Source organism: Bufo bufo, chromosome 1 (assembly GCF_905171765.1).
Source record: "Bufo bufo chromosome 1, aBufBuf1.1, whole genome shotgun sequence".
In the NCBI taxonomy this organism is placed as follows: Eukaryota; Metazoa; Chordata; class Amphibia; order Anura; family Bufonidae; genus Bufo; species Bufo bufo.
Window position 1 is genome coordinate 548,707,847 of NC_053389.1, and position 17,356 is coordinate 548,725,202.

Genomic DNA, 17,356 nt, shown 5'->3' on the forward strand with positions numbered 1-17,356 from the left:
AAGTCAATGGGGGACTGATCTGTTTTCTATTGTGTCCAAGAAAACGGTTCCGTCCCCATTGACTTAGATTGTGTGTAATGACGGATCCGTCTTGCTCTGCACCACATCGCGGACAGAAAAATGCTGCTTGCAACGTTATTCTGTCCACGATGGGGACGCAACCAAGCGGAACGGAATGCATTCTGGTGGATTCTGTTTTGTTCAGTTCAGTTTTGTCCCCATTGACAATGAATGGGGAGAAAACGGAAGCGTTTTCCCCCCACTGTTGAGATCCTATGACGGATCTCAATACCGGAAAGGAAAAGCGCAAGTGTGAAAGTAGCCTGATGCTCCTAATTTGAAAATAAAAATATGAATGTCTGTTTCTCCTAAAGTAAAATGTGTCACAATAATGTCATATGAAAGCATGACTTTTTCTATCATTTATGAGAAACTCATACAGACAAAAGGATGGAATAGCAACATCACATTATAAAATATTTCCTTTTTTGGACTAGACATAAGTGACGACACCATATTATATTGCACTTAAGATATAGCTGATATTTACTTTGTATGTATTGTTCCTTCTGTGTTCTCCACAGATCATTGCTTTCCAAGAAAATAATCTCTATCTAGAAAGCTTTCCTTGAGTTCACAATGGAAGTCATACTAAATCTCCAGACATCTGTATTACTAAAAACACTGTTTTTGCTAATGCTCCCAACTTCTCCTTGCCAAGCGGCTAAACCCAGAGCACCAACTGGAATGCACTCGCCCTTTGTGGCTATATGGAATGCACCGACTGAGTTGTGCATGAGGAAATACGGAATCCCTATAGACATCAGTTTATTTGAGATTGTGGGAAGCACGCTCTCAACTGCCACAGGCCAGAACATTACTATATTCTACACCGATAGACTAGGCTACTATCCCTACATAGATCCTGCATCTGGTATTAGTTATAATGGTGGTATTCCTCAAATGAGCAATATGGAGAAACACTTAAAAAAAGCCAGGGAGGATATTCTCCATTATATATCATCAGCAACAGAAAAAGGACTTGCCATTATCGACTGGGAAGACTGGAGGCCAACATGGATAAGAAACTGGGCTTCTAAGAAAATATACAGGAAATACTCCATTGAGTTTGCTCAGCAGAAAGACCTGACGCTTGACCAGCGTAGCACAGAACCTATAGCCAGGACACAGTTTGAGTCAGCAGCAAAACGCTTCATGATCAACACCCTCAGACTTGGGAAACAACTGAGACCAAACTATCTCTGGGGCTTCTATCTGTTTCCTAACTGTCAAAATTACGACTATAATCAGAACCCTCATAACTACACTGGACGCTGCCCAGATATTGAAATGTTAAGGAATGATAAATTGAGGTGGCTATGGAAAGAAAGTACAGCCCTGTTTCCAAACATGTACCTGGAAACTGCACTAAAGTCTTCCCAACGCGCCGCTCTCTATACGCGCCACCGCATGCAGGAAGCGAAACGACTGTCAACACTCTCAAAGACTCTTCACTCCCTTCCAATATACATGTACAGCCGGCCCGTATTTACTGACCATCCGGAGAAATATTTAACACTGGTAATGAAAATAACATTTTAATCTGTCCATATATCATCCAAAGTTTCAACATACATTTATGAACTTATTAAGACCGGTTCAAGAGTTTCATAAAATCAAGATTCTCAATACTGAGTTTGTGCTATACATTTAAAAATTCAAATTCATGTGTTTACAGTTACCAGGCCCTATTCACACGTTAGTCAAAGGGGTCCAATGGGGTTTCTTCTGGGTTTTTTGACAGCGAGTCTGAAGCTGCAGTCTGTGCTGCCCATGACAACATAATAACTGAGCCGCGCCAGCATAAGCCACTCTGAAGGCCCCATATAAGACTACAATATTTACCAACAATATAATGTACGTTCAGAATTATTTCAAGATCCAGTAGTAAGCCTATAGGTTTATTAGCGCTTTTTACAGAAGCCTGTATTCTGTGAATGGACGATTCATGGGGGCTTTCATGAAGCTCATCAGTAAAGATGAGCAGATTTCTTGAATTTTTTTTAGGGTTTGATGCTAACGAATTCTAAGGGGGGCCACTATATATGTTTTGTGGCAGATGGTCTGGTAACAGCACATAAAAAATCTAGACTGTTATTAAATCATCATTGGATTAATATGCCTAATCTGTGTGTTCTGCATTGATTATTTTCCTGCAGCCCGGCGCACCGATCCTAATATGGCTGCTGATGGAAGATCATCTGACCAGTCCCATAACATCAGTGTTAGGCCTGTTTCCCATTTGTGGCTGGAGTTCCGGCAGACTGTCTGGTATTGACTATAATAGGGTCCGGCGGGCATTCTGGTACCATCTGGCAATGCCGCATCCAGAGAGCTCCTGCCACAAATGTGAAACTAGCCTTATTCAATGGGGGTTAGTAATTGGGGCTGCTGATGGAACTGGTCACATGACCCTACATCAGCAGCCATTCTGCAGATACATTATCAATACAGTAAACTGGTGGTGATGGTTTATTAACAGTCCATCACTTGCTGCTCAATGTGCTGTTCCCAGGGCATTTGCAGCAAGACACATTTAGTGGGCAACCCCTTTAATGTGGCATGATTTCAAGATTCAGTGTCATTTATTATGTAATTCTATTCTAGACTTACTTTAGGATTACTTTTCTGTTTTCCAGCCTGACCTTGTGAACACAATTGGTGAAAGTGCTGCCTTGGGAGCCAATGGATTTATACTATGGGGCAATCTGAACCTGACACAGAGTATGGTATGTAGCTGATATTCTTCACAACATAAGTAGTTTAGCAGAACTAGTTTTATTATGGCCCAGGAAATAAAGGATGCTACTAAACTAAACCGAACCAGATATGTGCTTCAAAATAGGACCCCAATTTATAGTATTCTTCACACATTTGTCTTTATTGTTATCCCTTGTCTCCACAATATGTTTGTAAAAATATTGCAGGAAATAATTCAATTTGGTGGGCTTTAATTAAATAATTAAAAATCTCAAACAGCAGCAGTGATGTGCCTGGATCTGGTACCTAACCGCTGCATGCACTGATGTGTACAATGAGGTGCCTGGATCCAGTACATGACCACTGCAGCCACTGATGTGTATATTGATATGCCTGGATCCAGTACATGACCACTGCAGCCACTGATGTGTATATTGATATGCCTGGATCCAGTACATGACCACTGCAGCCACTGATGTGTATATTGATATGCCTGGATCCAGTGCATGATCACTGCAGCCACTGATGTGTATATTGATATGCCTGGATCCAGTACATGACCACTGCAGCCACTGATGTGTACAGTGATGTGCCTGAATACAGTACATGACCACTGCAGCCACTGATGTGTACAGTGATGTGCCTTGATCCAGTACATGACCACTGCAGCCACTGATGTGTACAGTGATGTGCCTTGATCCAGTACATGACCACTGCAGCCACTGATGTGTACAGTGATATGCCTGGATCTGGTACATGACCACTGCAGCCACTGATGTGTACAGTGATGTGCCTGGATCCAGTACATGACGACTGCAGCCACTGATGTGTACAGTGATGTGCCTTGATCCAGTACATGACCACTGCAGCCACTGATGTGTACAGTGATATGCCTGGATCCAGTACATGACGACTGCAGCCACTGATGTGTACAGTGATGTGCCTGAATCCGGTACACGACCGCTGCATCTACTGATGTGTACAGTGATTTACCTGGGTCCAGTACATGACCACTGCAGCCACTGATGTGTACAGTGATGTGCCTGGATCCAGTACATGACCGCTGCATCCACTGATGTGTACAGTGATGTGCCTGGATCTGGTACCTAACCATTGCATGCACGGATCTGTACAGCGATGTGGCTAGTTCCAATACATGACCACTGCATCCAATGATTTGTACAGTGATGTGCCTGGATCTGGTACATGACCACTGCTGCCACTGATCTGTATAGTGATATGCCTGGATCCAGTACATGACCACTGCAGCCACTGACGTGTACAGTCAGGGGCGTACATAGAAATCATTGGGCCCCATAGCAAGAATCTGAATTGGGCCCCCTAACCCCGCCCACTAGCCTGGCCAATCCCACCTCCTGCCCTGGCTCCTCCCCTGCAACCCCCCCATTTGCCAATAAAGAAATGTATACATGACCTACTGAAAACGTTAGGGACACTGGCATAATTAGAAATGACTGGGCCCCACAGGAAATTTTTGAACGTGCCCCACAGCAAATTTTTTAAATGGCCCCCCAGTTGTCCGGCACCTCTGACCGGCAGAGACACTTGACTTCTTCCCTAATACAGTCTAATTATTGTCCAATAGACAAGTCATGGAAGTATATGTATACTGTAGTATGATATTTTGACACTGTCTATTGGACGATAATTGGACTGTATTAAGGAAGAAGTCAAGTGTCTCTGCCAGTCAGAGGTGCCGGACAACTGGGGGGGCCCATTCAAAAATTTGCTGTGGGCCCCATTCAAAAATCTGCTGTGGGGCCCAGTCATTTCTAATTATGCCAGTGCCAGTAAGAGAGACTGTTATTAGTACAGAAATTTTTTTCTTTAATGATCCAGGTTGGGGTTGGAAAGATAGTGACTGGGGGCGGGGGCAGTCTTACTGTGTGGGCGGGCTGGTAGTGGCACAGGTCCGGACTGGCTGACTGTTTGGCTGGTGACACTGGCGAGGCGGGCAGGCAGCACAAGTCACTCTCAACTTCTCCCACGCTGGGTGCGCGCCTGCTGCCTGCCAGCGAAACACTGGGCCAATCAGCAGCAGGATCTTTGCACACTCCTAATGCTGATTGGCCCAATGTGTGGTGCTGTGTCGGCGCACGAGGCGAGGGAGCGCGCAGCCATGCTGGGTCCTAGAGAGCGCTCCGGGCCCCCCTGTGCCGCAGGCCCCATAGCAGTGGCGTACCCTGCCAATATTGGCGGTACGCCACTGTGTACAGTGATTTGCCTAGCTCCAGTGCCTAACCGCTGCATCCACTGATGTGTGCAGTGATGTGCCTGAATCCGGTACCAAACAGATTTGCCCTGGATTTTACCCTATGCATTGCAAAGGGTCAAATGTGGTATTAAAATCCGCAGAAAGAATTGACATGTTGTGGATTTCCCAATCTGCACCGCAGAGCAATTGAAGCACAGACAATGTCTGCAACATGTACATGTGATTTTTAGAATTTTGTCCACTTAGCTGAAACTGTATTATGTTGTGGATTTGCAGCATACAAATTTGCACACCAAATCCGTGCATAATACAGAACTTGGGCGTCAGGCCAAAAACAGTGCCTAATATTTTTTTTAAGTGACCACTAAAACATATAAATCACACCTACCTGGATTTATGTGTGATTTAACCCCTCGGTGACCACCAATATGCCTTTTTTTTGGGCTAAGCCACCTCCTTTTTATGGAGGCCCACTCAATGGGTCTCCCCTGTAGCAGAGAATGGGGGCTTGGCTCGCTCATGAGAGCCACATTTCTGTTCTAACAGCCCGGACCGGCAGAAGTGCCAATCTAAGCCATTTAACCCACCTGCACCCACGGCATGTAAGCGGTTATGGAGGGTGCGGACTCCCTCTGTCTCCCATCGGCGCCACATGACTGCGATCGCAGGGTTGCCGATGTGTGTGCACGCTGGCTGGGGACTAGTGAAGGCCCAGGCCTATCTCCAGAGTTTTCCAAAAGGTGTGACTTTCTGGCACAGCCTGCTGGTGAATGTCGGTATATCACTGACAGTAAAATACATTGCACTAAATGAATAGTTTAGAAGAAATCAAAAGATCACCAATTATAATACCCTTTGTGGGACTATAAAATGGTCAAAAGTAAATAAATGCCTTTTTTCCATTAAAAAAACCTCTTTTCATGGAAAAAATGTCAAAAATAAAATACCCTCTGCATGTTTGGTATCGCTGCGTCCATAACAACCTGCATTATGAAATTATCATGTAATTTATCCTGTACAGTAAATGCCGTAAAAAAAAAAACAAATCCATAATTGCTTCTTTTTGTTTATTCACCTCCAAAAAAAGGGAACAAAAAGCAATCTAAAAGTGTTATGTGCCCCAAATTGATACCAATAAAAACTACAAGTCGTCCCTCAAACATCAAGCCCTCACACAGCTTTATAAAAAAAAAAAGTTATGGGTCTCGTGATATAAAAGTATTTTCTTTTTTAAAAAGGGTTTTTATTGTGCAAAAGTAGTACAACATAAAAAAAACGATAGGTATTTGATATCACTTTAATCGTACTGACCCAGAGAATAAAGTTATAATGCTATTTTTGACGGAAAATGAACACTGCAAAATTTTAAATGTATAAACTCAGTGGCAGAATAGCTTTTTTTTCCCATCCCCTCCCAAAAAGAGGTAATAAAAGTTAATGAGAAAGTTATGTGCACCCTAAAATGACACCATTAAAAAAAAGCAACTTGGCCTGCAAAAAAGAAGCCCTCATACAGCTATATAGACGGAAAAAGTTATAGCACTTGGAAGGCGACAATAAAAAAAAAACATCCTGTAGGACAAAAAGTCTTCTTTTTCCTTTTATATTATACATTTATTTATTATGCATATAATAAGAGGCAAACTGGCAGGGATTAGACAGTGGAACATGTTGCAGCACTGATCTTCACTCTCTATAGCCTGTATTACGTTGCCCGATTTTTCAGTAGATAATTGTTCCTGTGAACTCTCGTTAGCGATCATCTGGAAGTGTAAGGCCCCTTTCACACGGGCGAGTTTTCCGTGCGGGTGCAATGCGTGAGTTGAACGCATTGCACCCGCACTGATTCCGGACCCATTCATTTCTATGGGGCTTTATTATTTCCCTATTATTTACATGGTTATAAGGGAAAATAATAGCATTCTGAATACAGAATGCATAGTACAATAGGGCTGTAGGGGTTAAGAAATTTTAAAATAATTGAACTCACCTTAATCCACTTGTTCTTTTGTGAGGAATAGGACCTTTGATGACGTCACTACGTTCATCACATGGTTCGTCACATGATCCATCACCATGGTAAAAGATCATGTGACGAACCATGTGATGAGCGTAGTAACGTCATCAAAGATCCTATTCCTCACAGATGAAGACAGAAGAGATGCCGGCTGCGCGAAAAAGTGGATTAAGGTGAGTTAAATAAAAATATATATATTAACCCCTCCAGCCCTATTGTACTATGCATTCTGTATTCAGAATGCTATTATTTTCCCTTATAACAATGTTATAAGGGGAAATAATACAATCTACACTACAACTAACCCAAACCTGAACTTCTGTGAAGAAGTTCGGGTCTGGGTACCACAGTCGGTTTTTTATCACGCGCGTGCAAAACACATTGCACCCGCGCGATAAAAACTGAACATCGGAACGCAATCGCAGTCAAAACTGACTGCAATTGCGTACCTACTCACGCAGATTTGCCGCAATGCATCGGGACGCATCCGGACCTTATCCGGACACGCTCGTGTGAAAGAGGCATAAGGCTACTTTCACACTAGCGTTTTTTGTGGATCCATCATGGATTAGCAAAAACGGATCCGTTATAATAATACAACTGCATGCATCTGTCATGAACGGATCTGTTTGTATTATCTGTAACATAGCCAAGACGGATCCATCATTAACTCCATTGAAAGTCAATGGGGGATGGATCCGTTTTCTATTGTGCCAGATTGTGTCAGAGAAAACGGATCCGTCCCCATTGACTTACATTGTGTGCCAGGACGGATCAGTTTGGCTCAGTTTAGTCGGGCGGACAGCAAAACGTTGCAAGCAGCGGAATGGAGACGGATCGGAGCCAAACTGATGCATTCTGAGCGGATCCTTTTCCATTCAGAATGCATTAGGGCAAAACTAATCCGTTTTGGACCGCTTGTGAGAGCCCATGACGGATCTCACAACTGGAAAGCCAAAACGCCAGTGTGAAAGTAGCCTTATACTGCCTCCGATTGCTGATGAAAGATCTTTTGACATGTTACAAAATTAGTGTTGTAAAGCATTCTGACCTCCTGAACTTATAAACACTTATTATAGCTAAACTCTTATCAAACTGATAAGAATATGACTTAAGTCTGTATTACACTGCCTGATTTTTCGGCAGATAATGGCTAAACAGCGTTCGCATGAATGCTTCTTAGGCTACTTTCACACTAGCGTTCGGAGCGGATCCGTCTGATGTCTGCTCAGACGGATCCGCTCCTATAATGCAGACGTTTGCATCCGTTCAGAACGGATCCGTCTGCATTATAACTTAGAAAAATTTCTAAATGTGAAAGTAGCCTGAACGGATCCGTCCAGACTTTACATTGAAAGTCAATGGGGGCGGATCCGTTTGAAGATTGAGCCATATAGTGTCATCTTCAAACGGATCCGTCCCCATTGACTTACATTGTAATTCTGGACGGATCCGCTTGCCTCCGCACGGCCAGGCGGACACCCGAACGCTGCAAGCAGCGTTCAGGTGTCGGCTCACTGAGCGGAGCGGAGGCTGAGCGCTGGCAGACTGATGCATTCTCAGCGGATCCGCCTCCACTGAGAATGCATTAGGGCCGGACGGCTGCGTTCAGGGCCGCTCGTGAGCCCCTTCAAACGGAGCTCACGAGCGGACACCTGAACGCAGGTGTGAAAGTAGCCTTAGCGATCATCTTGCAGTGTAATACTGCCGCCGATTGCCCAATGATTGACCAAACGCTCGATCATCAGGCAATCCAAATCTTTTGATATGTTAAAAAATTATTGTTTGCAGGCGGCAGATTGTGGTGTCTAATCACGATCTGCCGCCAGAAAACCACTATACAGCATGGGGGCGAGCAATGGCATAGCGATCACTCCTCCCCAGGCTGCGGAGGGGATCGCTGCATGTAATAGCAGTGGTCTCCTCCGCTAGCAAGCAGGTGATTGCCAGGAGGGAATGTTTCCCTCCCGACGATCATCTGCCACATCGGACTGTGTAATACAGGCTTATCAATGGGAATACTATAATCTCGTGAAGTGGGGACGGCTGATTTGATCTCAGAATTGATTAAAGCTACTGGATCCACATTGATTTTTTTACTTGATTGTTATCAGTGCTGATTCACTTAGTCTAAAGTTATTTAAACTCCCTCTTAGGCCATGCTTACTTGATGGGGTATTCCATTCTCAACATATATGGCATGTCCACAGGGTATGCCATAAATGTCCAATAGGGGCAGGTCCTGTTAATAGTGATGGACGAACATCAGTCCGGGACGATTCGCGAACGTGTATTAGCGATCAAATGTTCGCAAACCGTGCGTTCGCGGCAGGCCCCATTCACTGTAATGGGAAAAACCTTCAGCTCATATTTGCAGCAAGCAAACATTTACTAGAAGTACACAAGTAGTCCCACAACATGGACAGTGATATACCAGAGGGGGATCATTGGCAAAAATTCCCACAAAAAAAATATGTATTTTAATCAAGGGCCATTTTTATGTGTCTTAAAGGGAAACTCTCAAAAATGCCCTGCTGGAGCCTAGAAAAATTGTATTTCCTATCGGTTTAATGTATACAAATGTGCAGCACTCCACGTTTTTGTATCCTGCAGAGTCCATTAAAAAAATGCATACGTTAACGTAAATTATTTTTCTACCATGGAACTGTATGGTGAACAGACGCCACTGTACGGCATCAGTCCTGCATTTGGTACAGATACATTTTTGGTATGCATTAAATGGATGGCAAAAATAGGATGTGAACCCAGCCCTAGTGTCAGAATAAGCACCAGTACACAGCGGAGCAGCGTGGCGAAGAGGGAAGGCCGCCATGTACTGACAGAGCGCTACCTGGTCCTGGTGGTCAGGGATGAGGACTGTGTTTCCCAAGGATCATTATCTAATGGGAAATACAGGGCACAGTATAATATACTAGAATCTACATAATATAACGATATTAGCCCTACCCCTGAATGATAATACAATTAGGTAGTCATTTATTATACAGAAATGCAGCATATTTCTGACACAGATTGTGGCGCAAAGGTCCTTAGCACCGCAATCTGCATATTTTTCCTGCTCATGTCAGGTCCATGACCGGTTAAAAGGGTATAAAAGGGCACAGTACAGGGAATGACTAGGGGCACTGCACAGGGTGTGGTAAGAGGGCCCAATGCAGGGTATAAAGGGGCACAGTACGGAGTGAGGGGCACAGTATGGGGTGAGGGCACAGTCACATGACCCTGTGACATTAGAAGGTTCTTATGGTGAATGCGGTTCATACGCCACCATAAAGAGAGGCAGAGGAGTGAGACAGGGGTGTGATTATGTGGCTAGAGATAAAAAATTGAACTGTCGGCCAGTACAGTCCCCAAAAATTTGCCAATAGGCATTCACCTGGCAGCAAAGAACTTTGCATTCTGTGGCTGGAGGTACAATAGGCAGTCACAGGATAAAAATATAACTGTCGGCCACTACAGGTCCAAAAAATTAGCCAATAGGCATTCACCTGACAGCAAAGAACTTTGGATTCTGTGGCTGGAGGTACATTAGGCGGTCACAGGATAAAAATGTAACTGTCGGCCAGTACAGGCCCCAAAAATTAGGCAATAGGAATTCACCTGACAGCAAAGAACTTTGGATTCTGTGGCTGGAGGTATATTAGGCGGTCACAGGATAAATATATAGCTGTTGGCCAGTACAGGCCCCAAAAATTAGGCAATAGGCATTCACCTGACAACAAAGAACTTTGGATTCTGTGGCTGGAGGTGCATTAGGCGGTCATAGGATAAATATGTAACTGTCGGCCAGTACAGGCCCCAAAAATTAGGCATTCACCTGACATAAAAGGCCTTTTATGTCGCTGTATATACTTAAGGCAAGGACCATTCTTTGTTCTGGGTGGTGGCACATATGTGTGGGCTGGCATGAGGAAATTCTATTACATGTGGTAATCACAGGTGTTGAATTCCTCCGAGATCCATGCCTCATTCATTAAAAAAAATGTGAGGTAGTCCACACTGTCGTGAGCTAGGCAAGTGCGCTTATCGGTCACGATCCCCCTGCTGCGCTGAACATCCTTTCGGAAAAGACACTCGACGAGGGGCAGGCTAGGAGTTCCGAAGCAAAATGTGCCAGCTCTGTCCACAGGTCAAGCCTGCACACCCAGTAGTCAAGGGATTCCTTGCTTCTCAGAGCGTCCACATCGGCCGTTAACCCAATGTAGTCGGACACCTATTGGTCTAGACCAGTGGTGGCGAACCTATGGCACTGGTGCCAGAGGCGGCACTCGGAGCCCTCTCTGTGGGCACCCGCACCCTGGATAAAGTCTATGGTGTACCAATATGCCTCAGACTTTTCCTGCCATTCATCAGCGCAGGGCGCACTATGAACAGCACGGGCAGTGCATTGAATGTAGGCAGGCTATTATATCTAAATGATAAAGTACATAGAAGATATACTATATTGGACTGTAGTATCCAGGTTACATTGCCGTTTTGGCACTTTGCGATAAAGTGGGTTTTGGGTTGCAGTTTGGGCACTTGGTCTGTAAAAGGTTCACCATCACTGGTCTAGACGTTTCCTTAGGCTGGACCCGGAGGGCGGCTGTCGATGGGTTGGCTGCAAGAATGATCTCATGTCCAAAGTGACCAACACATCTTCAAACCGCCAACTTTTTGCAGGCGCGGTAGGATTGGTACCCGCACCTGTTTCGCTGTGGGTGGAAATTCCTCTGCCAGTGCCCACAACAGCAGAATGCAGCATCTCTCGCAGCAAGGCCTGGAAATGCTGCATTCTGACAGCCCTCTGTGATGCTGGTAACATGTCTGCCATTTTGTGTTTGTACTGAGGGTCTAAGTACGTTGCCACCCAGTACAGGTCCTTGACCTTTATGATTTTTATACGGGGGTCCCTCTTCAAACACTGGAGCATGAAGGCCCCCATTTGCACTAAATTGGAAGCGTTGGAGCGCCCTGGCTCCTGCTCATCGTCCAGGAGAATGTCGTCCTCGGTCTCCTCCACCCAGCCACGGACAACACCAGGGATCCCCGAAAAGTTTAAAGGCTGCTCTTCTTGCTCCTCCTTCTCCTCTTCCTCACCCCAGACACCATCCTCCTCTGACTCCTCTTCAGACTCCTGCTGACTTGTCTCAGATGGAGTAGCCCCCCTGGGAATTCATTCAGCATTGTGATTTCCTCATCTTCCAGCTCCTGCTCCTTCACGGCTTGATCAATGACACGACGCAATGCATGCTCCTGAAAGAAGGCATAAGGTACAATGTCACTGATGGCGCCCTGGCTACGACTGACCAGTTTGGTGATCTCATCAAATGGCCGCAGAGGTCTGCATGCATCGCGCATGAGCAGCCACTGGCGCTGTGAAAAAAAAAACTAACTCCCCAGAACCTGTCCTGCCGCAGAGTTCATACAGGTAGTCGTTAACGGCACGTTTCTGCTGGAGCAGCCTATCAAGCATATACAAGGTGGAGTTCCAGCGCGTCTGGCAGTCACAAATCAAACGTTTGACGGGCAAGTGGTGTCGCTGCTGAATGTTAGCAAGGCGAGCCATGGCAGTGTAAGATCTTCTAAAATGGCCAGAGATTTTCCTGGCCTGCCGCAAGACGTCCTGGACCCCAAGGTATTTGGCAGCAAATCGCTGCACGATTAAATTCAGGACGTGTGCCATGAACGGCACAGGTGTCATTTTGCCCTGTTTCAGCTAGCTCAGCAGATGGCAGCCTGTGCCCGCAGAGCTGAAAGCAGTGCAGGACCGATGTGTCTCTTGGCTTCCAAGCACAACAGCCGCAGCACAGCATGGCAACGTCCCACCTGGCACATTGAATAGGTTCTGAGGAGCTTGAGGGGTGCAGCGGAAGAGTCGGTAGCAGTGGAAAAGGAGGAGTCAGCCAAGGAGGAGACGGAGGATAGAGTAGGAGGAGAAGAAGAAGAGGCAGGCCTGCATGCAATCCGTGGCGGTAACACCAAATCCACATGGGTGCCACGGGTTGCATGCTTGACAGCCATCAGAAGGTTCACCCAGTGGGCAGTAAAAGTTATGTATCTTCCCTGCCCGTGTTTGCTAGACCACGTGTCTGTGGTCAGATGTATCTTGGCACCGACACTGTGTGCCAGAGATATATTAACTTGCCGCTGAACGTGGCCATATAGTTTAGGGATGTCCTTCTGGGAGAAATATTTCCTTCCGGGGACCTTCCATTGCGGTGTGCCAATGGCCACAATTTTTCTAAAGGCCTCCGTGTCTACCAATTTATATGGCAGTAGTTGGCGGGCTAGCAGTTCCGACAAGCCAGTGGTCAGCCGTTGGGCAAGAGGATTATCCAGGGTCATCATTTTTTTACTCTCGAACATTTGGCCCACGGAAACCTGACTTGTGCCAGATGAACGCGACGACGGCACGGTGGAAGATGGAGTGGAGGACAAATGGGAGGAGAGAGAAGAAGGAGAAGGAGAAGAGGCAGGATGTGGAGTGTCGGGAGTGTGGCTTTGTGGGTTCTGACTGCGTTGCTCCCACTGGGCTCGGTGATGGGAGGCCAGGTGCCTTCTTAAGGCAGTCGTCCCTAGGTGAGTGTTGGGCTTACCGCGACTTATGCGTTGACAGCACAGGCTGCAGATGGTAACACTATTATCAGCAGCTGACACGTTAAAAAAAGCCCACACTGCGGAGCCATGTGCCGGCATCCTGGGAGCACAAGATGTGACCGTGCATAGTGGATGGCTCGCTGCAGATACATTTGCAGTCTGCTTTTTGCCTCCTGTGCACTGCGAGTTCTGTTTGCTTCTCCTCCTTCTCCTCCCTATCTGCTGCTCCGTCTCTCCTTCTGAACTCCCCTCCATCCATCGACACGTCATCATCGTCACCTTCACCACCACTGACATTAGAGATCTCGGAGAAGGCAGAAACAGCGGGGACCACCCTCCTTGGGCTGATCTGGGTACTGTCTGGGTGGCGGCTGTTGCTACCTCCTCTTCCTCATCCGATGCCAAGAATGGCTGCGTATCGGTAAGGTCTGGGAATGGATGGGAAAATAATTCCTCTGACTCGAGTGGAGGGGCACACAGCAGAGAGTGAGGAGGGTGCAGATACAGGGGATGAGGAGGGTGCAGAAGCGGAAGGCTGAGTGAGCCACTCAACCAACTCTGGTGCTCCCTTTGAAGTTATCACACGCGCCTTCTCCAACTTCCCACTTAGGCTCCGGCCTGGTGCACCTGCCCGACCCCTACGATCCCTGCGGAATGGTCTGTCTCTTTCTCTGCCTGTCATTTTCTAAATGACCCTCTTCCTAAGTCCGTAGAGAAGAGCAGTATTTGTGGAAGAAGGTATATCGCAGCCCTCAATCAGTATTTTTGGGAAAAATTTATATAGCAATAGCACCCCTCAATCAGTATTTAGTGGAAGAAAGTATATGGCACCCCTCAATCAGTATTTGGCGGAAACAGGTATATAGCACCCCTCAATCAGAATTTGGCGGAAACAGGTATATAGCACCCCTCAACCAGCATTTGGCGGAAACAGGTATATAGCACTCCTCAATCAGTATTTGGCGGATACAGGTATATGACACCCCTCAATCAGTATTTTGTGGAAGCAGGTGTATCGCAGGACTCAATCAGTATTTGGTGGAAGAAGGTATATAGCAATAGCACCCCTCAATCAGTATTTTGTGGAAGAAGGTATATGGCGCCCCTCAATCAGTATTTGGCGGAAACAGGTATATAGCACCCCTCAATCAGTATTTGGCGTAAACTGGTATATAGCACCCATCAATCAGTATTTGGCGGAAACAGGTATATAGCACCCCTCAATCAGGATTTTTAGGAAGAAGGTATATTGCAGCCCTCAAGCTGGTTTTATTTGGGCAACAGGTATATCACACTCATTGCAATTAGTTACTCCAATAGCGTTTGTCCCTCTATCTAGCTGCGGTATCGCAGCAGAACCGCACACAACTGCTGCACAATGCAAATGCACTATAATATACTTTCTATGTTAGAAAGTATATTATAAGTATATCACACCCTTCTGTGTATCACACCTATCGATAGCACACCTATACCAGTCCTTAAAAGGACTTTTGTGGCCCTATTAGCTAGCGTTTGGTGTCCCTAACTGTCCCTACTCCAAAATGCAACCTCTCCCTACACTGGCAAAACACATAATGTAAAATGGCTGCCAGATCGGGTTCTGTTATAGGGTTGGGGGGGTGTCCATGTGCTGATATGTCTCAATTGGCTGTCCTGTCCCACATGATGGATGTGTCATGGGTCAAAGTTCGGCGCTATGCAAAAAAATATGGTGCATGTGAATATTGCTATATGGTCGCATGTTCAGCGAATCGCGAACGAGCAAAGTTCGCCGCAAAACTACCGCCGGGCAAACTGCAAGGCCATCTCTACCTGTCAAGATGGGAATCCACCGTTAATAAAGAACACTCTGTTTGGGTGACTTGTTTAACTGATTTAACTATTTTGCTTTATTAAGCTGAAATTGGGCTTTATTAATTTGGAAGAATCTTTACAGATTAATGAACGGTAGGTAGGACAACATAGGAGTCACTTACAGCATATGTATTATATATTTGTGATAAACATACATGTTTTTTTTTTCTTATTTTGTGCTTTTTGTTTTTTAGATCATGTGCCTGGGATTAAATGCTTTCATCGTGAACACTCTGAATCCATACATTATTAATGTCTCATTATCAGCTAAACTGTGTAGCGCCATACTTTGCCAAAATAATGGAGTGTGCACCCGCAAGGAATGGAACAAAAACACCTACCTTCACTTGAATGGAACAAACATTGCAATAGAACGATATAAAAGCACTTATAAGTTGATTGGAGGTCCAAGTTTAGAAGACCTTAAATATTTCTCAGAAAACTTTACATGCCATTGTTATGTTGGACGCAAGTGCAGAGAAGCTCCAGATCCACTTAAACTTAAACCTATGAATGTTTGTATAGCGCAAAATATTTGTATAAAGCTTAACCATGGATCATTGTGAGCTTTTATATTTAAGAGCAACTGTCACCAGGATCAACCCTATTAAACCAGACATACTGCTTGGTATGGTTGATTCTGCTGAGTGAAACGTCCCCTGAGCACACATGCGTGATGCCTAGCCCTGAGACACAATGGAAGTAGGGAGGGCCAAGAAGGGAAGCCGGAGGTGAAACTGTGGTCCATGAGGCTAGGCTCACCCTTCTGTGCACTGAAGACTTCATTAGGATTTGCAATCAAACAAATTTCTCAAAAACAGGGCCATGCATTTAAACAAGAAAGAGGTATTTTCACTCAGCAGGATCAATTTTACCAGGCAATATGCTTGGTTTAAAAGGGTGATCCTGCTGACTTAGATGTTCTTAAGTACAAAAAGCACAGCAATAAAACATAACATTTTAAATAAAGTACAATTTGCACTTACCCGTATTTTTGTGATGTACAGATGCAGAAATTGATAAGTGCCTATTTCTTGTGATAAGAAATGTATATTTGTTTATTAGTAATGGTATTTTTTCCTAATCTTCTGGTTATTGGGACTGATATGTTTCACCATTTTATATGTACAGGGTATATACAGTAATTGGTAGTATATTACAATGTCGTTACATATATTATAGTTCAATGTATAATTTAATAAAATATTGTGTCATGAAAAAAAAAATCTAAATGAATTGAGTCTTTTCTTCATCCATTCTTTTGCTGGGGACAGGTACTTTTTCATTGTTACCTATTTCATATTCAAATCACTGAATTAAAACAGTTTTTTGTTATTTAGCGGACTGTGCTTTGATATTTATCCAAAGTTTAAGCGTGTAAAATTTAATTGGGCCCCATAGCAAAATCATACATGAACCCCAACCCTGTTGACAGTACATATGTTAGGGTACGTTAGCTGACATTTTATGTGAAGCCTTACCTCTGATCTCCTGACCTGATAAACGCTCATTTTAAGGCTGTACTACACAGCCCAATGTGGCAGACGATTGTCTGGAGGGAAGTATTCCTGGCAATCGCCTGCCCGCTAGCAGAGGAGACCACTGCTATTACATGCAGCGATCTCCTCCGCAGCATGGGGAGGAGCGAGCGATCGCTATGCCATCATTCGTCCCCATGCTATATAGCGGTTTTCCAGAGGTAGATTGTTATTAGACAACACGATCTGCCGCCTGCAAACAGCGATTATCTGCCCAAAAATCAGGCAGTGTAATGCAGACTTACTGTAAGTCATATTCTTATCAGTTTGATAAGAGTTTAGCTATAATCTCGACATAATAAATGCCATTTTCTGAAGTAAGACAACCCCTTTAAAGGGATCCTGTCC

General features: G+C 45.0%; 1 protein-coding gene across 1 annotated transcript; it reads left to right on the forward strand.

Annotated features, from left to right (window-relative positions):
* Positions 1-552: 552 nt before the first annotated feature.
* LOC120985762 (hyaluronidase PH-20-like) lies at positions 553-16,036 on the forward strand (the record flags this gene model as incomplete). Its single annotated transcript, XM_040413890.1, has 4 exons — positions 553-583; positions 713-1,581; positions 2,700-2,789; positions 15,665-16,036. Coding segments are annotated over 4 exons (1,362 nt in total), but the record flags the coding sequence as incomplete, so codon positions are not given.
* Between the last annotated feature and the right edge of the window lie 1,320 nt (positions 16,037-17,356).